The sequence below is a fragment of the Muscardinus avellanarius genome (assembly GCF_963383645.1).
Source record: "Muscardinus avellanarius genome assembly, chromosome: 19".
Taxonomy (NCBI): Eukaryota; Metazoa; Chordata; class Mammalia; order Rodentia; family Gliridae; genus Muscardinus; species Muscardinus avellanarius.
Genome location: NC_137805.1, coordinates 5250616 through 5278387, shown reverse-complemented (window position 1 = coordinate 5278387; position 27772 = coordinate 5250616). Strand labels below are relative to the sequence as shown.

The 27772-nt window shown below is 39.5% G+C and overlaps 1 protein-coding gene across 1 annotated transcript in view; it reads left to right on the top strand.

Moving 5' to 3' along the window:
* The window catches only part of SPTLC3 (serine palmitoyltransferase long chain base subunit 3), a gene marked incomplete at both ends in the record, with an annotated part of 150548 nt that overhangs the window by 79908 nt on the left and 42868 nt on the right, over window positions 1-27772 (top strand). Inside the window, one exon of the mRNA XM_080716163.1 lies at window positions 19517-19622. Coding sequence (XP_080572289.1) covers window positions 19517-19622 — 106 coding nt within the window. The remainder of the gene's footprint in view (window positions 1-19516; window positions 19623-27772) is intronic.

Below are 27772 nucleotides of genomic sequence, written 5' to 3'. Positions count from 1 at the left end.
ATACTCAGACTGCTCCCCGAAATTATTTAACTATTTAACCTCATTAGAGTGTCCTTTCAAGCTCTCAGTGTGTGGTTGGGTGAAGAGAAGGCAGCCAAAAGCTCTTTCTTTTTTAAGGGCCTGACAAAGCCAGGCAAGGGGGGCACATTTCTATAATCCTAGTACTTTGAGGCTGAGATCTGAGGATTTCAAATTTTATCCCAGACTCAGAAACTTAGACAGACCCACTTCCAAAGTTGTAAATGCAGGAGGTACTATAACTTGAACTTCTTGGTTCAACCCTCAGTGCCAAAAAATAAAAAATAAATAAAAAAGAAGGCCTGACAAGGCAGGAGAGGCAGTCTTAAGAAACACTCTGAAGGGTGCTGGTGCTGGAGGACACTGAGTTCTCTCATCCTGCTCTGCCCCAACTCATTATGTCACTTTGTGCAAATCCTATCATCTTTCCTATAATCAGTTTCCCTTTCTGTAAAATGAGGAAACTATTGAACTATGAGGTGTGAAGGAATCTCCCAGTTCAAAGGTTTTTATTATAATGTACTATCATTATAAACTGCCCTTCTTTATGTGTGCATGCCAGAGGAAGCGTGCACGTGCACGTGCACACACACACACACACACACACACACACACAAACACACACACATGCACTTGTTATTTCTTCCTGAAATATTTCCCTCCCACTTTCCCTTCCCCCCACTGTTTTCTTCTTCTCTGCCGTGGTTCTCCCCTCCTTCCTGGTAGCAAAGACTGAAGCCAGAAGAAGATGAGAGTGGACAGAGGAAGAATCATCCTTCTTCTGCTACCTGGAGGCAATCTCAAACCAATTGTCCCGTGGAGAAGGAAAGAAAATGCACGGGTGTTCCCCAGTGAGTCCTCCTTTCCAATTCATGGAGGTGTTCACATGAAAAAATCTGCCGCTGTCACTGAGTAGGGAAGGGAGTAAGGTCTGGCTATGCCATATGAAACCTCTACTAGCTTCTGTGTAAAGATGAATGCTCTGAAGCAAAGTTCGGGTTAGGCCTTTCAGAAAACAGGCTGTGGCACTTAGAGCCCATTGAAATTACTTAGCTCAATAGAATTCAGAATACACTGGGCTCATTAATTGATTTTTCATCAAACACTCAATCTTGGCTTTAGTCTTTGATAAGAAAACTTAACTTCCTTCAGTGATGTTTGATTTGATTTATCATCCATCATCATATATAAGTTAAATTATTTTGGCAATGTCAGAAATTCATGTTTGGAGCAAACATCCTTTAGGACTTAGAGAAGTACACATTGTATGTATGTATGTGGGGTTGGAAGGGTTCCTGAGGATTGAACCCAGATGTGTCCTACCTCTGAGCCATTTTAAATTTTTCTGTTTCGAACAGGGTCTCCCTAAATTGCTGAGATTGGCCTTGAACCAATAATCTCTGATTCAGCTTCCCAAATACTAGGACTGCAGGCATGCATCACCATGCCTGGCTCAGAGTATACTTATTAAAAGACCAGAGTGAATACCCTGGATATTGAACAATGCCTCATTGAGTCTTTAGCATGACAGATGATTGATGTGCAAAGCGTGTCTACCTGGAAAGGAAGAAAGGAGACAGCTGGAAAATACTTAGCTTCAAATCCTTCCATGGATATATTTGATATTATGATGTCACTTCTAGAGGAAGACATAGGCAGGCAGTTATCTATGAGCAATGAATAAAGCAGATCATCGTTAGTGCAAATCTCTCATTTCTTTATTCTGCTGAGACCAGTGTCCCAAGACTCCAGTAGTAAAATAGAGGAATCTAGGGAATATCTCTGAAAGATCAGTGACTGTCTACCTCCAGATAAGCCAAATCCAAATATCTGAGTTGGGACCAAGGCATCTGCATATGATTATAATGCCTAATGAGAGGTATAAGACCCATATTCTTATTTTCTAAATCTCCTTTCACCTAAATTGTCGCCAGGCTATACCAGTGTGCTTTGGACTATATGCCAGGCACACACTGCCATACTGACTAACCTCAACCTTCCTCTCACCACTGTTTTACACTCCTGATTTAAGTTGTCAATAAGAGTAAAAAATGCAAAGAAAGTATCCCAAGACAAATTTACTATTTAATGAACACCTATTCTGATTCAGATACTATATTGTGCCTTTGGAGGACTGTAGATATTATAATAGCTATCTGAGAGAATACAATCTAAAAAGAGAAGTGGATGTGTATGAAAGTAGCTGTTTGATGACCTTATAGTGCTTAAGAGTCCAGGCTTTGCCACAGTACCTTTTCACACCCACAATAATATTTTAAAATAAAAACCATTACAACATCAAATGTTAGCAAGGATATGGAGCAATCAGAACTCTCATCCATTGCTGGTGAAATAGTACAAGGTCTCTGTAAATCTCCTTTGCAAAGAAGGTGCACTACACTAAGTATTTACCCATGAGAAATGAAAACGTCTGTCCACAAAAAGACTTGTATAAGAATGTTTATAGATGTTTACAATAACCAAAAAATGGAAACAAATGCCTATCAACAAAAGAATGGGAAAATTTGTTTGCTGATTCATACACAGAATACCGCTCTACAATAGGAAAATAACAAGGTACTTATCAACACAACATGGATGACTCTCAAGAAAAATAATTTTGAGGGGACTAAAACAGGAAAGAGTATCCATACTCTGTAAATTCATTTATAGCAAATTAGAAAACAAAACCAATATAGAGTGACAGAAATGACAACAATGCTTATCTCTGATTGTGAGGGAGAGAATTAGTGAGCAGAAGCATAAAGGAAGACTTTGGGGTGACAGAAAGATATGATATCTTGATTGGAGTGATGAATGAATTCTTAAGTTCATTGAATTGTGAACTTAAGATCTATACATTTCCCTACAAGCAAATTTCATCTAAATATATCATTGTTATCATATGGGTATATAAATTAGAACAATTGATTCAATATTTTTAATCATGGGCTTTGGCCCAAGAATTTGTGTCCTCATTCTATAATTTATTTTTTTGTGTGTGTGTGGTACTGGGGTTCCTGGAAGCCCTTCTACCTCTGGGCTACACTCCCAGACCTATTTTATATTTTTGAAACAGGGTCTCTTAAGCCAGCGCTGCTGGCTTCGAACTTGCGCGATCCTCCTGTCTCTGCCTCCCAAGCGCGGGGATTACAAGCGTGCGCCACCACGCCCGGCCTCTATAACTTATTAATCTGTGGTCCTGAACAAATGGTATACTTAACCTTATAAATCTCAATTTACTTTTCTTTAAAAAAATATGTTGAAGGAGGCATATATAAATTGCTTGGCACAATGCCTGACAATGAAAACTTCTGGTTATTTGTACCTGCTATGTTGCTGATGCTGTTATTATTATTATTATTATTATTATTATTATTATTATATGCTCAGCAGTGTCCTAATATAGAATCTAGCAGTGTCATAAGAGTGGAAAACACAATGGTAATCTAGAAGAAGGCAGAGGTCATTTCATCTTTCAGATAGTATGAAATAGATAGCACTTGCACTAGACTTTAAAAGAATAAGAGATACAATCAGGAAAAATAACAAAACATTTCAAACAGAGGAAAAATTTGGTATGTGCAGAAAGTACTAAGACTTCCAATGTGGCCTCAACATGGAGCCAAACTACTGGAGAAGAGAATAAAAACTAAAAACTAACAACTGGACAGTTAATATAACTTATGGATTATGAACATCACCCCAAAGCAGCATTGTCCCACTCTCTCTCCTCTGCATCTATTATTGTTTGAAATTCATCCCAAACTTTACCATTTGCTAGTCTTCCTGTAGAGGTTCTATACAAGCAACAGATGATGGATAGATGATTGATTAGATAGATAGAAAGACAGACATACCTAACCAACTTGGAAACTTAAGTATGAGCTTTATTAATCCCCAGTCAAGCATCCTCTATTCTCCACATGAAGGCTTTTATTTGTTTTAACTTTTAACTAATACGTAATAACTATACATATATCTGGTGTATGGTGTGATATTTCAATATATGTATATACTGTATAATGATCAGAACAAGAAAATTAGCCTATCCATCACCTCAGACATTTATAATTCTTTGTGTCAAGAGCATTCAAATTTCTTTCTACTCATTTTAAGGCTATAGGGTAACTATTCTCCAAAATGGTCGCCAACAAGCCGGGCGTGGTGGCGCACGCTTGTAATCCCTGCGCTTGGGAGGTGAGAGAGGAGGATCGCACGGGTTTGAAGCCAGCCTCAGCTGCTTAGTGAGGCTCTCAGCAACTTAGTGAGACCCTGTTTCCAAATAAAAATATAAAAATGGGTCTGGGAGTATAACCCAGAGGTAGAAAGCCTCTGGGTTCCACCCCCAGTACCACCAAAAAAAAAAACAAAAAAAAACAAAATGGTCACCAACAATCCCCACCTCTAGGTATTTACTTTCTTATGTGGCTCTTTCTACATTGTATCACAGTTGGTTTATGAACTCAAAAAATAAGGCTAGATTTCAAAGACAGAGTGGTTTCTGCCTCTCTCCCATCCTTTCTTGGGTCACTTATGTAAACACTTGGGCAACCTATGGACAATAACAGGAGCCTTGTCCCAATGGCCTTGTTAGTGGAACATTTGACTCATCTCTGGCCTCTGCCCAGCCTCCAGGTGAGAACAGTTCCAGCCAGCGCCTGACTGAAGCCTCTCAGGTTCTCTGAGCCAGAATCACTCAGCCAAATTTCCAAATTCCTGATCCATGTGAGATAACAAATGTTTTTTTTTTTTTTTTTTTTTTACTTTAAGCCGCATCCCACTGGGATGAGGTATTTCATGACAACAGATAATCGACACACTGTCTCTGAGTGCCATTACTGAGGCACAAGCCAGACACCCAAAGCTTCCTACTTCCTCCTTTGGGAAGTTTCGTGGCACAGACGCTGAGGGCTTTCACTACATCAATCCACCCAGTCGCTGGCCAAGAAGCCAACATGGAACATGCTGGAAGATCCAGGGCAAGCATTGCTTAGTCTACATGAGGACGGAAAACTTGGGCCTGCAGCACACAGGTCAATAAGTGAGATGGGCTTGGCTTATGCTTCTTGACTTCTTGAAACACAGTTCCTCCCCACTGATGTACCAAGTCCAAAGCATGTTGGGCTCTGACCTGCCATGCTGGCAGCTGCTTTCTTGGGAACAGGGGGAGAGAAGCGAATCTTGTGCTATTTGCTGAGGTTGAACTATGAAGAGAAGAACAAATCACAGCCCATTTCCCCACCCCACAAAGTTGTCTCAAAGGGTTGTCGTGCATCTATCTGGAGTGAGGAGATGCCAACAGATTATCAGTGCTCAAACAAAATGCTTAAATGAAAAAAAAAAAATAGAATACAAATGATTTAACAGAAATGACCCAGCATGAACATTTGTAAGTAGAGCCCTACAAAACAATTTTATTTTCAATATTCAAATTAACTAATCTAGCCACAGATCTTTCCACCAGTTCCTGCTGTTCAGTGATTGCTTAGGAACACAGTTCAGGTCAATATGCTCCTCCTGACCCACCCCCTACTATACTATGTAGCTATTTGCTATCTTCCCCTTCATTCCAATCCCATAATAATAACTGCAGTGAAATCACACCCAAGTGAGAACATGGTAACTATACAAAGAGAAATTAGGCAACCACTAGACAGCTGAAAAATGTGACATCATCGGTGAGGGAAAGATGGACATTCTGTGTCTCCAGGCGTGACACCTGAAAAGGATTTAATACAATTTACATAGAATGCAGATTAGAATATAATCTTATCATTAGGCAATCTCAAATTAGGGATGCTCTATTATAAATCTTAAAAACCTGTCTGTCAGTGTCCTTCCTCTCTCTCTCTCTCTCTCTCTCTCTCTCTCTCTCTTTCTCTCTCTTCCACTCTCTCTCTTTCCTACCTGACATTAGCTAAGCACCAAGGAAAAAGGAAGGAAGGAAGGAAGGAAGGAAGGAAGGAAGGAAGGAAGGAAGGAAGGAAAAAGAGCTGTAACAATTAAATACAATACCTAGTCCTTGACTGGATACTGAAAGAGATGGGAAATTCTATTTTTAAAAAAAATCCCTGGGCTGCATCAATTCACAAAGTTGAAAGATGGAGAATAAATTAGATAAAATTAGATAAGATTAGTATATTGGTGTTAAACATATTGAATTGGATGACTTTATACCTATTGCCTGTGAGATCAGAATAGTTTTTACATCTTTATATTTTTTTATTTTTTATTTATTTTATTTTATTTTATTTTATTTTTTGCGGGTCTGGGGATGGAACCCAGGGGCATTCGACCTCTGATCTATACCCCCTGCCCTATTTTTTATTCTTCACTTTGTTTTCTTTTTATTGGTAGTTTCCTTTTTTCCATATTTTATTTTATTTATAAGTGGCACATATTGAAAATGGTATACATTTAGATTGTGCTTTGTGCCCTCTCCCCCACATTTTCCTTCCCCCTCCCAATAAAGACTGTCTAGGTTAACTATGTTATATTTATACTATTACACATATTCATATGTAGCTTCTACATTGAACAAGCTCAGCTTCTTCCTCTCCTATCCTTCCATTCTAGCTTTGCTGAGATTTCCCCTCCATCATCTGGAGTCCCTCTGGTATTACCACTACTTCCTAGCTTGGGCATATTAGAGAAAACATATGTCCCTTCTCTTTCTGTGCTTGACTAATCTCACTTAACATGTTCTCCAGTTCCTTCCATCTTCTTGCAAATGCTATTATCTTATTCTTCTTTATAGCTGAATAGAATTCCATTGTGTGTATTTCCCATAATTTTGCAATCCATTCATCTGTTGATAGAGATCTAGGTTGGTTCCATATTTTGGCTATTACAAACTGTGCTGCTATGAACATGGGTATGCATATGTTAATGTAGTTCTCTGATTTCAACCCCTCTGGAAAGATACCCAGGAGTGGTATAGCCGGATTAAATGGTAGATCTACTCCCAGTTTTCTAAGGAATCTCCACACTGATCTCCATAGTGGCTGAACAACTCTGCACTCCCACCAACAGTGTAAAAGAGTTCCTTTTCCCCCACATCCTCTCCAGCATTTGTTGTTGTTTGATTTCTTTATGCATGCCACTCTGATTGGGGTTAGATGGAATCTCAGCGTAGTTTTGATTTGTATCTCCCTGATGGCTAGTGATGTTGAACATCTTTTCATGTATCTATTGGCCATTTGTATATCTTCTTTTGTGAAGTGTCTATTCAATTCAGTTACCAATTCTTCATTGGGTTTTTTGTTTTGCTAGTGTAGAGTGTTTTGAGCTCTTTGTATATTCTGGATATTAGCCCCCTATCAGAATGGTGACTGGTAAAGATCTTCTCCCATTCTGTAGTCTTCCTCTCTAGGTTCTTGATGAGAAGAAACTTTTTAGTTTGAAGAGATCCCACTTATTAATTCTTGCTTTAATTTAGGTTCTTGATGGTTTCCTTTGATAAAAATAAACTTTTTAATTTGATGAGATCCCACTTATTAATTCTTGCTTTAATTTTCTGTGCTTTGGAAGTCTTATTGAGAAAGTTACTGTCTGTGCCTATATGTTGGAGTGTTGATCCTATGCCTTTCTCTAATAACTTCACAGTCTCTGGTCTAATTTCTAAGTCTTTGATCCATCTCGAGTTGATTCCTGTGCATGGTGAGAAGTAAGCATTCAGATCCAACTTTCTACAAATGGATAGCCAGTTCTCCCAGCACCATTTGTTGAAAAGGCTGTCTTTTCTCCAGCGTACGAGTTTGGCCCCTTTGTCAAAGATCAACTGACTATAGATGTGCAGGTTTGTTTCTGTATCTTCTATTCTGTTCCACTGGTCAGTCTGCCTATTGTTGTGCCAATACCTTGCTGTTTTTACTACTGTTGCTCTATAGTATAATTTGAAGTCCGGGATTGTGATGCCTCCTGCCTGGTTCTTATTGCTGAGAATTGCTTTGGCTATTCTGGGTCTTTTCTTTCTCCATACAAAATTCATAACTGATTTTTCCATGTCTTTGAAAAATTTTGTTGGTATTTTAATGGGAATTTCATTGAATCTATAGATCAGTATTGGCAGAATGGCCATTTTGATGATATTTATTCCGCCTATCCATGAGCACGGGAGGTCTTTCCATCTTCCAAGGTCTTCTTCAATTTCTTTCTTTAATATTTTGTAGTTTTCTCTGTAGAGGTCTTTTACATCTTTGGTTATGTTTATTCCTAGGTATTTTATTGGTTTAGAGGTTATAGTAAATGGAATAGTTTTATTTCTTTCATTGTAGATTCATTGTTGGCATAAAGAAAAGCCAATGATTTCTTTAGGTTGATTTTGTGTCCTGCAACCTTGCTGAATTGGTTAATCAGCTCCAGAAGTCTTTTGGTTGAGTTCATTGGATCTTCTAGATAAAGAATCATATCATTTGCAAATAAGGATAGTTTTAGCTCCTCTCTTCCTATTTGAATTCCTTTATTTCCTTCTCTTGTCTTATTGCTGTGGCAAGAGTCTCAAGGACTTATATTGAAAAGGAGAGGTGATAATGGTCATCCTTGTCTTGTTCCTAATTTTAAAGGGAATTCTTGAAGTTTTTCTCCATTCAATATAATGTTGGTTTTGGGTTTATTGTATATAGCCTTAATGATGTTGAAATATGTTCCTCCTATTCCAATTTTCTGCAGTGTTTTTAACATAAATGGGTATTGGATTTTGTCGAATGCTTTTTCAGCATCTATTGATATTATCATGTGGTTTTTGTTATTAGTTCTATTTGTGTGGTGAATAACATGTATTGATTTGCATATGTTGAACCAGCCTTGCTTTTCTGGTTTTTTTTTTTTTTTTTTTTTTTTGTGTGTGTGTGTGTGTGTGTGTGGTACTGGGGGTGGAACCCAGAGGCTTTCTACCTCCAGGCTATACTCCCAGGCCTTTTATATATTTTATTTGAAAACAGGATCTCACTAAGTTGCTGAAAGGCTCACTAAGTAGCTGAGGCTGGCTTCGAACCCGTGTGATCCTCCTGTCTCAGCCTCCCAAGCACGGGAATTACAAGCATGTGCCACCACACCCGGCACCAGCCTTGCTTTTCTGGGATGAAACCAACTTGGCCATGGTGTACAATTCTCTTTATATGGTTTTGAATGCGTAGAGCTAGTATTTTGTTTAGAATTTTTGCATCTATGTTCATTAAGGATACTGGTCTGTAATTTTCCTTTCTTGAAGTATCTTTATTTGGTTTGGGGATTACTGTGATACTGGCCTCAAAGACGGAATTAGGGAGAATTCCATCTCTTTCAATTTCCCAGAACAAGTCAAAGAGTTATATAAAGAAAAAAAAATACTTGATAGATATTATATGTGGCCCACAAGATCTAAAAGCTTACTATCTAGCTTTTAATAAGAAAATGTACTGACCTCTAATGTAGTCATATGAAAGAATACCTTCAGTTTTAGAGAAGACACACTGGAGTATTTAAGGGTAAAGGCTATAGTATGTGCAGCTTAGTCTCATTAAGAAAACAAATACTGTGTAACAATGCATATATACATATACACAGAGATAATTGATAGATATAGAAATAAAGATAGGATAATAAGGCAAATGGAAAATGTTTTAACATATTTACCTGGGTCGAGTACATATGAGTGTTTTGTAGCATTCTTATTCTTGTCATCTTTTCTAAGTTTGAAATCATTTTCAAATAAATTTGTATTTTAAATCCTTGATTTGTTGCCAAAATTATAATTTGAGAGTCAAACTTTGTCTCCTAATTTTACAAGCTCTCAAACAGCCAATAACTTATTCTTTAGACCCTCCGTTGTGCTCCTATTGAACAGCTGATAGTTTTCATCCCTATCTTTCTAATAAAGGTTAGCTGTAGTTGTTTTTAAACCAGCAACTAGCACTATTAAGAATTTACTTTGATCCAGGTGCTGAGATAGTGGTATGTATTTTCTAGTCTTATGTATTTGTCTAGTCAAATGGAAGGAAAATCCCATGAGGTAGGAACTAATTTATAAATGAGAAAACTGAAGCTGAGAGGTAGTAAGTAACTTGTCCAAGATTATACAAATATTCTGGTGAAGCCTGCAATTTCTTGATGAATGCTGACCTTCCCAACTGACTGAGAACTGTTACTTACTACCTCTCAGCAACTAACCCATTTAAATCCATTATGTATGAGCCACTTTTGTTCTTCAGCTTTCTGTGGAAGGAGGAATAATGCTCCCCCAAGGATGCCCATGCCTTCACCCCCAAAAGCTGTAAATGTTCTATTACATGGCTAAGGTTGCAGGTAGAATTCAGTTTGCTAATCATCTAAAGAGACTGTGCACATAGGCCCGATGCAATCATAAAAGTCCTTAAATGGGAAAAGGGAAGAAAAAAGTGAATGTCAGAGTAGTAATAATGTGAGAAAGATTACACTAGGCTTGAAGATGGAGATGAGCCCCATGCAAAAGAATATCAGAAACCTCTAGATTACAAAAGTTCCCAAACTTACTTGACTTACTGCCTGATATTCAGAAAATAAAAAATAATTGATCATGCCCCCTCACCTCCTAGTCCGGGAAATCTGCCTTTTTGAACAAATGAACAGAGAGATGTTGTGATGAATTTGAATTCTTTTAATAGCTATATTTCCATCCAATGTAGCCTATTTTGGGAACCTAAGCTAGAAGGCAGAAAAGGCAAGAAAACTGATTCATCTAGAATTTCCAGAAAGTGACACAGCCCAGCCCATACCTAGATTTTAGCTCACTCAGGCCTATTTTAGACTTCTAACTTCCAGATCTGTAAGATAGTAAGTTTGTGTTGTTTTAAAGTTAGAAGGAAACTGGTACACTTTCTCAGCTAGCAAAGCACTTCTTCCCACTCACCCACATGCATCACACAACTTTGAAATATGAGCATACTCTCTGCTATTATATATATTGTTTTGTTTTGTTTTGTTTTGTTTTTGCAGGTCTGGGTATGGAACCCAGAGGCATTTGACCTCCAAGCTACACACTCTACCCTATTTTTTATTCTTTATTTTGAAACCGGGTCTCACTGAGTTGCAGAGTGCCTCACTAAGTAGCTGAGGCTGTCCATGAACCGCGATCCTCACCGCGATCCTCCAGGTCTCAGCCTCCCGAATGCTGGGATTACAAGCACGTGCCACCACGCCCGGCTTCTGCTATTATATTTACATCAAACACACACACACACACACACACACACACACACACACACACACAGCCACCTTTGGGTGTAGGATTATGTCCAGGGTTCTCAAATAACTTCTTTTTTGAGAGATAAAGGCAGAGAGAGGTATATGAAGAGGGAAAGAATTAACTGGGGTGGTGGTGTGAATGGAGTCAGTTACTGTTGCTGCCTTGCTATTCTCAGAGTAACCCTCAGTGCTTCAGTCTAATGATGCTCTAATCCATCCACACGGATAGGAGTGACATCATAAGTAGGTTATTTAAAGATTTACAGAAAATGGCAAGTTACTTTTCTGTGTGAGCATGGCACATAGACCAGGACAGGGAGAAGCTAATAACTTGTGAAGCTAATAGGTTCTTAAAATGGTCACCTGTACCAACACATTCTAGAACACTGGGATTATGGAATTGGAATTTCAGGCAACTCCAAACTTGTTCTGCTCCTCAGCACTGTTCTCCACTCCCTGTCCTCTCCTTACACCTCAATTATATTCTCTGTTGGAAGAAAGGAGACTTGACTTTTATGTAGTACCAGAGGTTATCCTTTGTTGTTTAGAGCAACCATACACTAAAGGGAATTTGAGTCCCTTGAAATTTTTATTGTGTATGGAAAAATTCTGTATGATTCTGTATACCTAGGGTATAGTCAGACCTACTCAGGTCAACATAATAAATTTCCAAATTTGTGTGAATAGGTGCTACTGCTAACACCAAAGTAGCCATCATTTCTATTTCTCACAAAGTCAGATCAGGACCTCAGAAGATGAAACAGAATGAGAGTCCTAACAAAGAAGAAAAATCAGAACCCTCAAAGGCTTCATCCTAAAAACAGTAAAGAACTTAGAAGTACGTTCTAGCAATGGTAAAATGGTAAATCCAAAGCTGAGCTCCAGGGGCTTTTTTTTTTTTTCTTTTTTTGGTGCTGGGAATTGAACCATGAGCATTCTACCTCCAAACTACACCCCTATCCCTTTTTATTTTTTATTTTAAAAGAGGGTCTCACTCAGTTGGTGAGGCTGACCCAAACCCGTGATCCTCCTGTCTCAGCCTCCTCCGAAGTACTGGGATTATAGGTACACATCACAGCATCTAGTCACCATGGACTAGTTCTGCTTGGAGAGAAAATATAACTAAGTCATACTATTATTTATTCTGCATTCACTGGTGCCAGGCACTACATTAAGCCCTTTATATAATTAGTCCATATAATTTCAGTAGTAATCCAAATACTCGGTTCTCTTAATTACCCCTCCCTTATTAAAAGAAAAAAGTCACTGATCCACACAGTGATTAAATGACCTGCCCAAGAGAATACAGATGACAAATGGTGGGAGTTAAAATTCAACCCCAGATCTGCTGCCTTTGTCTTGGTTTGCTTCTCTCAGCAAAGGGATTTAAGTGTAAGTCGCTATTAGGAAATGACCCCAGGAAACACAAGCAGACAAGAGGGCACAGAGGCAGGAAGCAGGGTGGTCCATAAGGAGACATCGTAGAGCAAGTGCCAGGGCTGACACCCGAATCTCAACCCTAGCAGGAAAGCCAGCACCCGTCCAGATGCTTCACTGTTATCTCTCCTAGCGGGGAGGCCACTGGTGCATTTATCCACCTCTTCCCATTGTGATGAACGGAGGGGTGCTCCATTCTCAGAACAGGTGTGTTTGCTTCCATGGCCAGAAATGGTGTTCTTGGACAAAGAATGGCCTATGTTTGAAAAAAAGAATTTGAATTAAAAGAGACTCAGGACACCCCAACATTGTGAACAGTTAAACACATTTAAGTCTAACTACCGCCAGGCCATATGTAAGACCCAGAAAGCTAGGCCCCCTGTGTAATACCCATGTGGTGTGGTGGCTGTTAACGCCCTGTCCTGTTAGTGGCCCAAACTTCCACTCAGCGTGCTGTTTGGGCTCTACATTCTTGGGGCCAAAAATCCAGAATATCTCCTTCCATTTTCCACTGTGGGACGATTCAGTGAAATAGCCAGTTCTTAGGTTGCTTCCCTGGGTGCCACAAAACAGATTTTCCAGCCATTTCTCAGACTAAGCTGCAGAACCTGCTCCATCCAGGGAACCAGGTCTGTTCTCCACTGAGATGTGGGTGCCTGCAAGGAAATGAGCGAGAGCTCCTTGTGGTTTGTTTGTGTACTTTTGGGGACACAATCTCTGGGCTGAATGTATCAACACCCTGAGCATTCCAAGACCTCAAACCCTCGACGGGCTTTAACTGTCTGGAAAGGTCGACATCTTCTTTCAGAGATTTAGAGAAATCAAGACTAAATTACTTCTTCCCTTAATCTGCTCATATTAGTGGTGATGACAGGTGACACAGACTCCAGGACAGTATTTCTCCAACTTTAATGTGCACGTGAGGCACTTGCGGATCCTGTTAAGATGCGGACTCTGGACTCAGGTGTAGCTCGATGTAGAGTGCTTACCTAGCATGCACGAGTCCATTGCCCAGCTCCACAACAAGACAAAACAAAGCAGACTCAGATTCATTGGGGTTGGGGGTACTGGACCCCGGAATCCTGACACACTTCCAGCTGCTGCTGCTGTGGAGGACTGAGCCTGGAGCAGTGAGGCTGTAGCCAGCAGTGCCCGTCCTCCACAGTCACAGAGGGTTTCTTAAGTTGTTTTGGAGCTGAGCAGTCTCTTCAGCTAAGACAGTTGCCATGAGGTCAGAGGTCCAAGTAAGCCAAGAATCTGGAGTGGTAAAAGAAAACAAAAAATAAACCCTGCACAGCAAAACACACACAAAAAAAAATATGTTTTCATATTATCATTAGTTCAAGTTGTGCCCCCTAAAAAATTAAATATTATAGGAGAAAACTATAAGAAAATCTAATAAATTTTATTGAGTTAACTTTACACAGACACTGTTTCTTGGTTTTTAAAAAGGCTTTGGGTTTCTATGCTGTCTTTAAGTTTTAATTTCCCCCCTTTCAGTATTTAGATACTTACTTATTTGGAGAAGTTCTCTAAAATGAGTGTCCTTACTTCAAATATTTTTGGCAGTGGTTGGAAAGGGAGCAGTCTTACTTGTCACTGAACAGACTGTGTGAAATTTGTTCCTCAGGCTCCATTAATAATGTTCTCCCGAGTAGTTACACAGAGGATCTTTGTATTCTTCCTGTCTTCCATGATCATCTCTTCTCTAAGCAAATGTTGTTAGAAGGGCATGCCTTAGCTTACGTAGGCTCCTTGGAATACCAGTTCAGCACAGAATAAAGATTTTTTTATTTTTTTTTTAAAAGAAGTAGAGAAGAAGAACCAAAATTCTACCTAGCAGAGAATCAAGGCCAAGAGGAGGAAGAACAAAGAGTCTAGTGTTTACTGGAAAAGCCCGAGCATGCCCTCCACTGCAGAATGAGGGTATGTGAGGCCGTTTAAGTGGAAGATCTAACAGATAAACATTATTTAGATTCCTCTACAAGTCTGACCTTTTAGATTTCTAGGTACAACGTGGACCTCTCAACTAGATTATTTAACAAACACAGCAATTCCTCCCTACCCCCCAACAGTAGTTAACAGGATAGAGCCCTTGCTATGAATCTTTTATATGTACTCATTTTAGCCTCGCAACTAGCAACAAGGCACCTGCTGTTAATTTACCTTTATTAATAGATGAAGAAGAGAAGGACTAAGTGGTCAAGTGACTTGCTTAGTTAGAGACGCAGAGTTGATAAGAGGCAGAGCTGGGACTTAAACCCAGACACTCTAACTCCTGGGTTTGGTGTCAAATACTTTGCTTCATTCAATCCAAAGCTATGCAAAAATAAAAACAAGCAAAGAAACAAAAAATACTCTGAACCAAAGTATTTACCCAACTACTTTATAAAACTTAAAAGGCCCAAATTTTCAGTACACCAAAAAAGACCCTCAATGACCCCATGAAAAGAGACTTCATAAATGTCTTTCAGAAAATATTTGTTTCAAATATGGAAAATATTGGAAATGTCTTTAAATTTTCAACATTTGAAAAATAATTTTTAGGAAGATATTTGTTTTCAAATATTTCAGAAAAATATGTCTTCCTTGCCAAATTAGGTCATTATGATTTTTTTCCTTAAGGACTAAGCAAAGGGGAAGTTCTTCTTATCACCACCATACAAGTCATAATAATTTCTTTATCATCATTTATAATTGTATAAATACCTATCACTCAATATTTCACATTTAGACTGAATCTCGAAGAATGAAACTGAATTTCTCCAAAGAAATGAGAGTAGTGAGAATAAAGATGAGGAGCAAAGACTTGGGAGCAGCAAAGAGCAGCATCCATTTCTCATCTCCTATCATTTATGAAGTATTTGATGAACACTTACCATAGGCAGATGCGAAAATATTTCTGGTGTACGGAGTAGAGAACCAAAAGGTGTCTCTAAATGTAGCTGGAGGTGGGTTTTGTGGAGCTTGAATGGCAAAAGAAAACCATCAGCCACATCAGGAAACCTGTGAAAAGCTGAGGCTGCCATTCCAGTCCCAACCTCTTCTCTCTGAAGGAAAGAGGGCAGAGGAGTCCAGTTCTTATCTTCAGAAAGATGCTCTTTGAACTACACCCAGCCTGCCCTTCTGGAAAGATGGCAGTCCCCGCACTTCCTCGTGCTTCCTTTGCGTGAGGTTGTATCTGCACTTTCCCAGGTCTAGCAGATTTGCTGATATTATTAGGGCTTTGACTTTAAGGCCAAGTACAGGCTCAGTCTTGTCAAGCATTATTTGCTACTCAAGCCTCACTGTAGTCTTTTACACATGGTAGGATTATGCCAGATATTAGGTAATTCAGTAAACCGGTTTACAGTGACTGTGAAAAGCCAAGCCTGCTTGGTACCAGCTGGCAGGACATGGACGTCACACTTTTATTTTTGGTAGTTAAATATTCCCAACCACCATGCCAGCTCCATCCTCTCAATCCTCCACAAACCAAAGGAAACCTGCTTGATGAGTCAGACTCCAGTGAATGACATCTAAGACATTGTTGGTGCTCAAGTATATGGTGATTACAATTGCACAGCCTGTCATTATAACTATCACAACACTGTACACTGGTACTGTGTGTGTCCTGATGATGCTACAATTATTATTATTTTATTTGAATTTCTGTATCTCAGAGTTTTCTAATAAACCCACTAAGTTTGTTTGGGGGGCTTTTGTTGGAAGGAGACTGGTTTTTTTTTTAACAAGTCTTCTGGCTTGCATTTGTTCATCTGAAAAAAAAAACCCCAAATTCAATTTTTCTGTTGAACTTCTCAGAGGTGTTGTGAAGATTAACATAAATGCAAGCATAAGGGTTTTAATAAGCATTCTTAGTTTTAAAATCCCGTGCAGATATTTGCATATGGCTTGCTGAAATAGTAGAATCCCACAAGGCCCATAGAACATAAATGGCAGTCCCCTGAGTCCTACAGGGTTGAAATCCACACACTCTAGCCTTGCAGAGCAAGACCTGGAGAACCGGAAAGTGCCCAAGCAGGCAAGGCTAATGTGAGTCCTCTGGCTTCTGTGATCATCGGAGGTCAGTGAGTTTACCCCTTGCAGGGGAAAGCAAGGGCTGATTGAGTTTTCCTTTGCTCAAGGAACGCAGTGTGTGCATATTAGGGATCTGTGAAGTCTACCAAAAGCCTCTCTCTATGAGACAGGTCATTCAAGTCAAACACAAGGAGTCTCAGCCTTGGAAGACACTGGAATTATTTTTGCTTTCATGAGAAAAATGCACAAAACACATCATGGTCACTTCAAGTCTTATTTGTTATTAAAAGAACAGGACTATCAGTGCTCCTTCTAAACCTAGCCCTGGCTGGCTATGGTGGCACAGCTTGTAATCCCAGTACTTGGGAGGCTGAGACAAAAGGATTATAGGTTTGAGGCCAGCCTCAACAACTCAAGAAGACCTGCAGCAATTTAGCAAGACCCTCAACAACTTAGTGAGACCCTGTTTCAAAATAAAAAAGGGCTGGGGGTGTAGCTCAGAGGTAGAATATCCCTAGATTCAATTCCCAGTACCAAACAACAACAGTAAAGCTAGCCCTGTGGTATGCATGTGATTTTTTTTGGTGCAAACAAATAAATAAATGCAATAGGCTCAGAGTTTACAGATGTGACTAATTTAGTTTATTTGGGCTGGCATTGGAGCCCCTCTCATCATTTCATCTCTTGATTTAAAACTCAAATTCCAAGCCCCAGGAGGAAAATCATTCCTTAAACAAGTATACTTATATTCAACATCTCATTACCCATTAAGAGGCTAACAGTCTGAGAGATATTGTAGACAAGGGACACTGGTTCCTCCAACCTCTTGGATTCCTTCAACAATGTAGACATGCAGACCAAAGCAAACAGGTGAAGGCTTATGGTCCCTGAAATTTTTGAAACAAGAAAACTGGTTTTAGTTTCCTTGGCTGCCATCTAGTGGTTCATGGTATAGTGTTGCTAAAACAAGCTCAGCCACACCCAGAAGGAACTTTCCTGTCTTTGAAACAAAAACAAAAAAGACAGGCTATTAAAGAAAAGTCATGGCAGACAGGTGGCAATTGCCCTTTCTAAAAAAAAAAAAAAAAAAAAAAAAAATCTCATTTGCTTCTAAAAGTGGCATTCTCTTTACTTTCTCCTGGTCTACATTCTTCCTCCACGAAAAATGGTCATCATCCACAGTTGGTGTGGCACTCTGGCTAGGGCTAGAGACATGCAGAAGAGAAGATCCCCTGCCTTCCATTGAGGAGGGACATGAAAGCCATTCTCAAGCCCCATGACCGGTGCTTAACAAGACAGGAGATGAGAGTCTCAGAGGAAAACGCCCGTAACTCTGTGCTACTGAGTTAGAGTTGAGGCTTGAATGCCATGGAAGCTCCCAGACACATAACAGGAAAAAGCATGTGGCAATCAACCAGAAGGCATCTGCTGTGGATGCTGAGAAACTATGTCAGAAAAATATGTCAACGTGAAATCAAGAAGGGCCTTTTTTTTTTTTTTTTGGTACTGGGGATGGAACCCAGGGGCATTCTACCTCCAGCCCTATTTTTTATTCTTTATTTTTTATTCTATATTTTATTCTTTATTTTGGGCTGGCATTAGTATGGCATTGGAGCCCCTCTCATCATTTCATCTCTTTATTTGCAAAGGGCCTCACTAAGTAGGGCCTCACTAAGTAGCTGAGGATGTCCCCGAACCGTGATCCTCTTGTTTCAGCCTCTCAAATGCTGAGATTACAAACGTGCTCTACCACGCCCGGCTCAAGGAAGGGCCTCTTGAGATTATTTTCGGTCAATATTATTATAACAGATGATCTAAAGGCCTCAGTGGCACCCAACAGTCAGCACTGACTTCTTACTGAGGCCTGCAGGTGGGCTGGGAATCACATACCCTGCCTGTCTCTCATCCTGGGGCTACCCTGGGACCCTGGTAATGTTTCTTTCATGTCACCAGCAGAATCACAAGATAAAAAATAGAAATACGTAAGGCCTTTTCCAGCCTACACTTGGAATCATCTTTTCTCTGTAGTTGATTATCTGAAACAAGTCACTTGGTTGAACCCCAATTAAGAGACAGGGAAATGTCTTTGATTCCTTCAGTGGGAAAGACTGCAAAGTCACTCAAATGCACGGAGGGTGAGAAATGTGTCCAAAAGAGCTCTCTAGAACATAATACCCCCTGTTACAAGTCACATGCTTCTTTCTGAATGTCAGAATGTGGATGCTGGAGACAGTTTGGGGAACACTAAGCTAACCAGGGACTTCTCACCAAGGGGCTCTCATATTGAAGTATCAAATTCTGATTTATCAACTCCACTTCAACTCACACAAAGACACTTTAAATGTAATTTGCATAAATTGAATCAATTCCAATACATGCACACACACATACACCAACAACTCTATTTCAAGTAAGTAGTAAAAGAAAGGTATAAAGCACTCATATCTAAACAACAGTGAGTGGTAGTTACTTGTTTATCTCAGAGTTTCTTTTCACCTGGCAACAAGGCCTCCACTTAGGAGATACATTTAATGTCTGATTTGAAGCTCCCTAATGTAGGAGAGGAGAACCTGGTGAGAACTTAGGAAACTATGTCCTCCAGTGCTGGTTGACTCTGCCTACTTGTACAAACCTGAATATTCATGTTGCCAGACTTAAGTTTTTCTAGAAAGTGAACCTCCCACTCTCTCTCTTCCCCAGTGTTCTCTGGTTCCAACTTTGTTCTCTGAAAATTCAAAGGTGAATATGAACCTAAAATTCTGACAGATTCTGCGGGAAAATTGGGGAGGAAAATAAAAATTTAATGACTTAAATTCTTCTTTGGTATCCTTTAAAGATATCCAAAACTTAGAGAAGCTCCTGAGAGATGCTATCATCTATGGCCAGCCTCGAACCCACAGAGCTTGGAAGAAGATTCTCATCCTGGTGGAGGGCATCTACAGGTATGTAAATAACCAGAGGCATATGAGACCCATGGCAATTTGACCAGTGGGAAAAGCTGACCCTTCCTAGCTAAATGAAGAAATGAGCTAGATGTGGCTATTATGGAAGAAACAAAACAGAGCTACTGTGGGAATTGCTGGGTTTCCTGTCTCTCGATGATTCTTTGCATCTGGTGAAACAGCTTGGAGGGTGACATGCTGAAGAAGCCCTCCTCATAAATGTCTTTTTGTCAATATACCTTTATTGGTGAATTGAAATAATACATCATAATGAAGTTGCAGGTGATAGGAACGTACATGCACACAGCACCTGGTGAGTTTCCTCTGGTTCCCATTTTAACTCCCCCCACTTCCATGTAACCTGATATTGAGATTGGCATTGATAATTTTGTATATCTACATAATACCACTGGAAGTATTCCATTCATTGAGTCTCCCACCACCCATCCACCAGGAATGCCTTTCTTGCTAATTTTTGTCAATTCTTCCCACTACCTTTGGCTGCCTCAGAGTCTCAAACACCTTTGGTGGCTGAGTTACTCAATGTCAAACTGCCCCTTGCCTTTCTGTCTACAGTAGAGGACTCAATTGGCAGCCCCAATGCTGGTAACTAGATAGTGCTCCCAACCTACAGCTGCTTGATGAACATGGCCAACTTTTAAGTTCAATGATTGACACTAAGAATACAAACAGCCTCCCTGTTTTCCTCAAGGGACTAACTTTTAGTGCAATTCTCTCTCCAGAGCTGAAGGATATAGGAGGGGGGACCTGGGATGGTGGGATGACTGTAGCATCTGAAGAAATGCTGGAGATCAAATGATCCTGCCCCTTTTAAGCCCAATGGTCAAACACACTCTAAGTTACTCAGAGCTGTACCATTATGTTGCAGGTTGAGATGGGAATTGCTTCCTTTTCTAAAATGATTATCATTGTGAAAGTGGAACTTGCATCCAAGCACTTTTTTCCTGGGTGCCCTACTTGATGAGCCAAGGAAATATTCTCTCAGATTTCTCATTTCTAAATCAATTCTTAAGGGAATAAAAGGAGAGAATCCCAAGAAGATAATAATAGAGGATGACCAATACTGGAAGGAAGTGAGGCTGTCCCGAGCAGGAGTCATGTGACTGCAAAGAGTACTTCTGAACAGAAGTAACATGAGTCTCCTTCAGCTACCGTCGCCAGGCCATGAGTGCACGTGGTTTCTGTTATATGAGCAAATAACAAGTAACAGAAGAACTGCACTTCCATCCCTTTGGGAATTCTTTCAAATTTAAAATAATAATAATGGCTGAGCATGGTGGCACATGCTTGTAATCCCAGTACTCCAGAGTCTGAGACAGGAGGATTGTGGGTTTGTAGCCAGCCTCAGCTATTTAGTGAGACCCTGTTTCAAAATAAATACTAATAAATAGAGTTTGGAGTGTAGCTTGGAGATAGAAGTCCCCTGACTTCAACCTCCAGTGCCACAAAAATAAATAATATAAGTAAATAAATAATAGGATAAATGGTATCATTTTATTTTTTCTATTGTAACTCTAGAACTTACTACCCAATTACTGGTATTCTGGGTGTGCCTGGTGTTACTGTGAGGTTCCACAGGTGACATTTCAGATTTCTAGCAGCCCACTTTCTTCCTCACTTATTATTATTTCTAAGGTCATCCCCAAGAATATGCACTGCTTAGGAAGTGCACTGCTTAGGACTCTAGCCCAGTGGTCTTCAACCAGGATTCTTTTCCCCTTTCCCTCAATGTGGGCACATTAGGCAGTTTTCAGTTGCTACAATAGTAATGAAGTAATACTGGAATCTAGTGAGGAGAGGCTAGGGATGCTGCTAGCCATCTTTTGATGTACAAGATACACACACACACACACACACACACACACACACACACACACACACACCAAATAATTATCTGGTTCAAAGTGGCAATAGTACCAAGTTTGAAAAATCCTGTTCTAGAATAATTAACTATTCCATGATCTAAACTTGCTACGTTTAGAAAGTAATCTTGTATTTACTCTGTGCTGTGCTGTTATTATCTCAAGTATAGATCTTTCACTCTGATGATTTTTGCCAGCTTCTAGTCTGAGAGAGAAGCAGACAGCCTTTATGTAAACACCTGCCATTCAAGCTTGAACTAGTGGGAGTGTGTATTAGCCAAGGGAGAGTAGATTGGGCATCGCCTTTAACCAGAGTAAACAGAAATCAATTGCAAATAAACAGAACTTGATTCCACTAAAGGAAAGTTATATTTTAAGCACTTTGACCATGGATGAAATTAAGAGGACCACCAGCACTTTATTGTCAAATATTCCTATCAGTAGATAAACCACTATAGCAAAAGAACTTGTCCATGCTATGACTAACCTGCCATGATGTCAGCAGGCAAGGGAGCCGGGTAGAGACTTCTGTCTTCAAGCCATCATGGCACCAAAACACAATTTAGTTGATTTTAGCCATGGTGACTGCTCATTTATCTATTGTCATATAACAGACCACACCAAAACACAATGGTTTACAGAGCGCTAATTTATTATTTCCTATGCTACTGTGGGTCATCTGGACTAATTGGGTTGTTCTTCTCTCTGTGGTATTGGCTAGCTGGGAGTTCTACTGGAGTTGGAATATCCAAAAAGATCTAATTTACACACATACACACACACACAGCCCTTGGCTACTAGGTGTTGACTGAGGTTTCTTGTTCTTTTTCACATGGAGATATATATATATATATATATATATATATATATATATATATATATATATATATGTATGTATTCTCATTCAGTCATCTGGCCACAGCTTCCTTACAACATGGCAGGGCAAAAGCAGAAGCTGTCATTGATTTAAAGGACTGGCCCAGAACTGGTACAGCACCATTTGCACCATGCCCTATTAGCCAAATCACACTGCAGGGCCAGCCCAGATTCCAAAGAAGGTGAAATAGACCTTACCTCTTTGATGAGAGGACTAGTTTGTATATATAAGGATGGGAGAACTTGCAGCCAACCATCTTTGGAGGTAATCAACTGCATCATTTCCATCAATGTAATATGTATTTAGTAAAGTTTCTACTTTCAAAGGAATTGCCTTCACAAGAGGTTCCTTTTATTCTAACTGTACAGAAATCTTGTCTTTAAATTACTTAAAAGGTCTTCATAGCAGGAATATGGGTACCTCTTGACAGCCTTAGTACCATTTAGATCCTCAGTTTCCTGCTCTGCAGAATAAAGCTGGTCTAAGGACAATTCTTGAGTAAATTTCACTAGAAAAGCCTTCCTTCATGTGTTCTAATTTGCAATTATTTCCAAAAGATGTAATTACTTCTCATAGGATTTTCAAAGGGCCAGAATTAGGAAGGTAAAATCAATAGTTCACAACTGTACTTCCACTTTTGGTAGGTATGTGATAGACACCTATCTGGTTGATAACTACTCAAAGTCACTTTTGAATTTTAACTTGTACATGGTATCTTTTAACTTTTAATTAACTCTGCTGCCATAGGCAAAGTGTCCCCACCACAAAGAGCTCACATCCATAATTTTCATAACTATAAAAGATAAAAGTCAAATCATAAATTTCCAAGCAGGTATCAAGATAGAAAAGTCTGGGTACCAAGATTGAAACATCAGAAAAACTCATAAAAGTAATAGCCACGTGTCACCACCCATAGGCATTATTATTTGTACCAGTGAATATAGAGGAGCCATAATCTACAGGCAGGCCTGCGATCTGGGTTCTAATCCTGGTGATGCTTGCCTACATTTATGTACCCTCCAAAAGGCACTTTTGCAAGAGGCTCAAACCACAGAAAGGATGGATGTCCTCATCATATTTGTTTTCATTGAGGAAGATGCAACTTGGAAAAACAATGACCTACCTATGTAGCAATACTGTTTGTTCTTCATTCACCCAGAGTGCAGATGTCAGAGGAGGAAGTCCACTCCTTGCTAAACGGACCATGTGTGCAATCTTCAGTAATCCTCTTAGCACCCCTGAAGTTATTGGGAAACTTGCCACAGGATGAGATAAATAAGATGAAGCCGAACTGGGATTAAAATGAGGTGGCCATGGTGGGACAAAGACTCAAAGTAAATAGAAGAGTCAACCCATCTGTCCACACCTAGTGGAGAAAACATGGAAACACAAGGTCATTCATTTGTCCTTTACAATTTCCTATCTAGACCTCAGTTTTCATCTGAAAAATAGGGGGATTGAAATTTGAAGTCTAAATTTCTGTGAATTTATAATTTGAGGTTTAAAAGTCCAATGGTATTATTTTAGTGTTGCAATCTGTATTTTCCTACCATTGTTTTTGAGTCATATTTTTGCAGTTTTGTGCCTCTGCAAAATCTAGGTTTCTTATCAACTCATAGTGGTTGAGAAATATAAAAATTATTCAAAAATATACTGGAGGAGGATGGATATAAACCAGCATAGTTGAAGCCCAAACTTTCAAAGGAAAAGAAATAAAAAAAATATCTAGCCCTTCCAAAAAACACACATGTAAATATATGTCAGTCTTAGAATGTCCTGTAGTATAAGAATAGACTGAGCAATTCTCTTTCCTCAAAAGTATAAATTTAAGGGTTGAGAAGTTCAGTGGTAAACTGTGTCCTAATATTTCCATGATTTAAATACATAAAGACAAAAACTAAGACAACTCTAGTATTTTTATACTCTCTCTCTCTTTCTCTCTATCTCTCTATCTCTATCTCTCCTTATATTGTGGGCCCACTAAGGACATTATTTTTTACCATTCAAGTTGGACAGCAAGTGGCTTAATTCCCAATCCTGTCAGAGGTAATGAAAGATGATTACAAAAGGGAGTCTTGTAGCTTAGCTAATACATCATGTGTTTTTTTTAATGTAAAGAAATTACTCAGTGACTTACTGGGTTTTGTTTGTTTGTTTTGGTGGCACTGGGGATGGAACCCAGGGGCTTTCTACCTCTGGGATATACTCCCAGACCTATTTTATATTTTTTTATTTGGAAACAAGCTCTCACTAAGTTGCTGAGAGCCTCACTAAGTAGCTGAGGCTGGCTTCCAACCTGCGCGATCCTCCTGTCTCAGCCTCCCAAGCGCAGGGATTACAAGCGTGCGCCACCATACCTGTTGTAACTTACTGGTTTAATAATTCAAGTCCCTGCACAGAGATTCAAAATTTACTAGTAAAATTATCTTCACTGACAGTTATATTTTACTTGTTTTTCTTCTAGTGAAGTCAAAAGAAAAACACCTTTCATTCAGAAAGAAAATAAAATGCTGTTCTTTTTTTCTTTATTATTTTTGGTACTGTTTTTTATAGCAATTCATGGGAATAAGGTAGATAGCCTTTTATGCATGCCTCAGACTTAATATCCCGCTATAGGAAAAGGTTCAATTCAGAGTTGATCACACTGAGAAAATGAAAACATAATGTGAGTGAATATGACTTTAGAAAAGCTGAGTTCTCCCTTTTGGACTCTGTGTGTGCCCCGCATTAACTCCAGAAATCAGCAGTACTGTAGAGTCATTAATCTTAGAGGAAGAAATGTAAACCAGGTGGGCAGGCTTCTAACATTAGCTAAACCAGCCCCAGCGAAAGATGGTTAATTAGCTGCCGAGAGTGTCTATAAACACTGTTCAACATTAACTGCCTCCTGCCAAATCCAGGTCGAGAACAAGAATGGCTATTTGTGACATGTCAGGTTTGTGCATATTTGTGTTACCAACGTTAACATTTTAAAGATGAGAAGAAAATTCTAGGGTTCTAAGAGCCTGGAGCCATTTATTATGTTTGACACCCACAATGACACCCACATGCCTTCTCTCTAGAAGATTCAACAGAGAGCTTTGTCCAAGACCCCCAATTTCTCAAGTTAGACCACCTTGCAAACAATTCCTCTTACACTCCTCCTCCCAAGAATTGTAAAAACAATTCACAGTGCTCATTAGAGGTCAGGCACTTTAGAAGTATGAGTCCCAGTCATCATTGTAAGTATCCTATGAGAAGGACTCCATCATCATGCTTAGTCTACAGATAAAGAAACCAAGGCAGGGGATATTGTGTTCACTGCCCAGATTCCCCTGTTAAATGGTGTGGCCACAGTCTCAGCTTAGATGGTCAGAGGGACACACTCCCACCCCCTTCTGTTGAGACAACTTCAACAAGCAATTCATATATGAAAATGTTGGAATTAACTCACAAACTTATATAGAGAAGAGGACTCTGTTTGGTCTTTATCTCACTAAAATTGGAACTCAGCCATCCAAAATGACCCAATGCTCCCATGAGGCAAGGCTGCTGCTTGAGCCAGCGAGGTCTGGATCAGTCCACTGGGTAGCCAGGCCACTACTGGGGTCGTCAAGAGTGGGATCGGTACTTGCAACGCGGCATGCACAGAGAAATATTGCAGAAAATAAAAATCAGATGCTTCCTCTAATCAGCAAAAACTAGGAGGAAAAGGGCAACAGGAAGAGGTCGAGCTATAGAAAGGGCCCTATAGTGAAGCAACTAAGGTGATCAATCAGAGGGTATGGAATAGGGGAGGATGGAGCCTTTTAACATGCAGGAGGTATATAAACAAATGTGTCAAAGTTAATCACCAAACAAGCATGGGATCGAGGGAGGGGGAGGGAATGGGATGGGGGCTGGATGGGGGCTAATTGGATGATGTGTGCTCTTATATCCTCTCAAGTCTTGTATTCCAATGTGATATATGATTACAATGCACCAATAAAAAATTTTTTAAATGACCCAATGATCATTCTCTCTCCAAAGTCACCCCCATTGGCTTATGCAACTGAACAACCAAGAGACAGTTTTGATTGTATCGACTCACATTTGCACCTAACTACACTAATCTAATCTAATCTAATCTAATCTAATAGAGAGGAGGAAGAATTCAACTCTCTGTTGGATTCAATTGATTATTATCCCTCAAAGTAAACTGAGAGGTTGCTAGATTTGTTAGACAAGCTCCTTTGGGTAGTGAGCAGGTAAATCTGTTTTGTTTTGGGTTTTGTTGGTGCATTGTAGTCATACATCTTAATTAAGTCTGTGTTTTCATCAAACTTTCCTGTCAGTACAGTTAAAACTGCATGGGGTGTAGACACAGCTTCAAAAGTGTTCTGAGAACTGATGAGACTCAAAAGTTCTTTTAAATCCATGAGTTCCAAAGGTGCCAGGGAAATAGAAATTTTAATTTTACTGATTGATCAGTTTCATGTTTCCCTTTGCTGGAGTGGAGTGGGATTTTTTTTTCTATTTGTGATACCATAAAAAATAAAGCAGGTATAAATCAAAAGGATTCGCCTATAGCAGTGGTGAACATGCATGTGCCCCCAATCATTGTTGTCATCAGTATCTCCTGGCAGCATATGCACATTCTCAACCCACCCTACACCTACTGAATTAGAAACTTTGGGGCTGAGGCCCAGAAACCTGAGTCATAATCCTTTGCTGGATTCTGATGTTCACTCAATTTCAGTTCTATACTCCTAACAGAGTCCAAAGAAAGGACAACATCAGATGTTTCAAATAACACTGACTTGCAGTTGGGCACTGAACAGAGGTCCTAGGGCTTGTCTATTATACTTTAATTAATGCAGTGATATCTTAAATGAGTTGTTTTGTGTGGTTTTAATTCCCTCTTTTAACCTTTGGCAATTCAAGCTCTGAACTTAAGTCAGACAGACCTGGCCAAATAGGTGATGGCAGGTGGAAAATAGTGGGTCATCATGGAGACATTTAAAAGAAGCAGAGCACCTAGACTCCAAAATGGTCAGTCTAGTTACAGTATCAACTTTACAAATAAATTGGACCAACAGTAGAGTGAGTTCATTGCTGACTTGAGAATTAACTGCAATAACCCAAAGTGGCTCAAATCATTAAATATAAAATATTTTTATTCAAGTGGTATAGATATGCTGAAGCAGCCTTTTAAGACTGAGAGAGTTGCCTTAGCCAAATAAAATATGCTTTCAGAATATCCATGTTTATAGCAGCACAACTTACAATAGTCAAACCATGGAACCAACCTAGGTGGCCCTCAACAGATGAATGGATAAAGAAAACATAGTATGTACACAATGGAAGTTTACTCACTACAAAGAACAGAATCAGGTCATTTGCAGAAAATGGGTGTAACTAGGCAATATTAT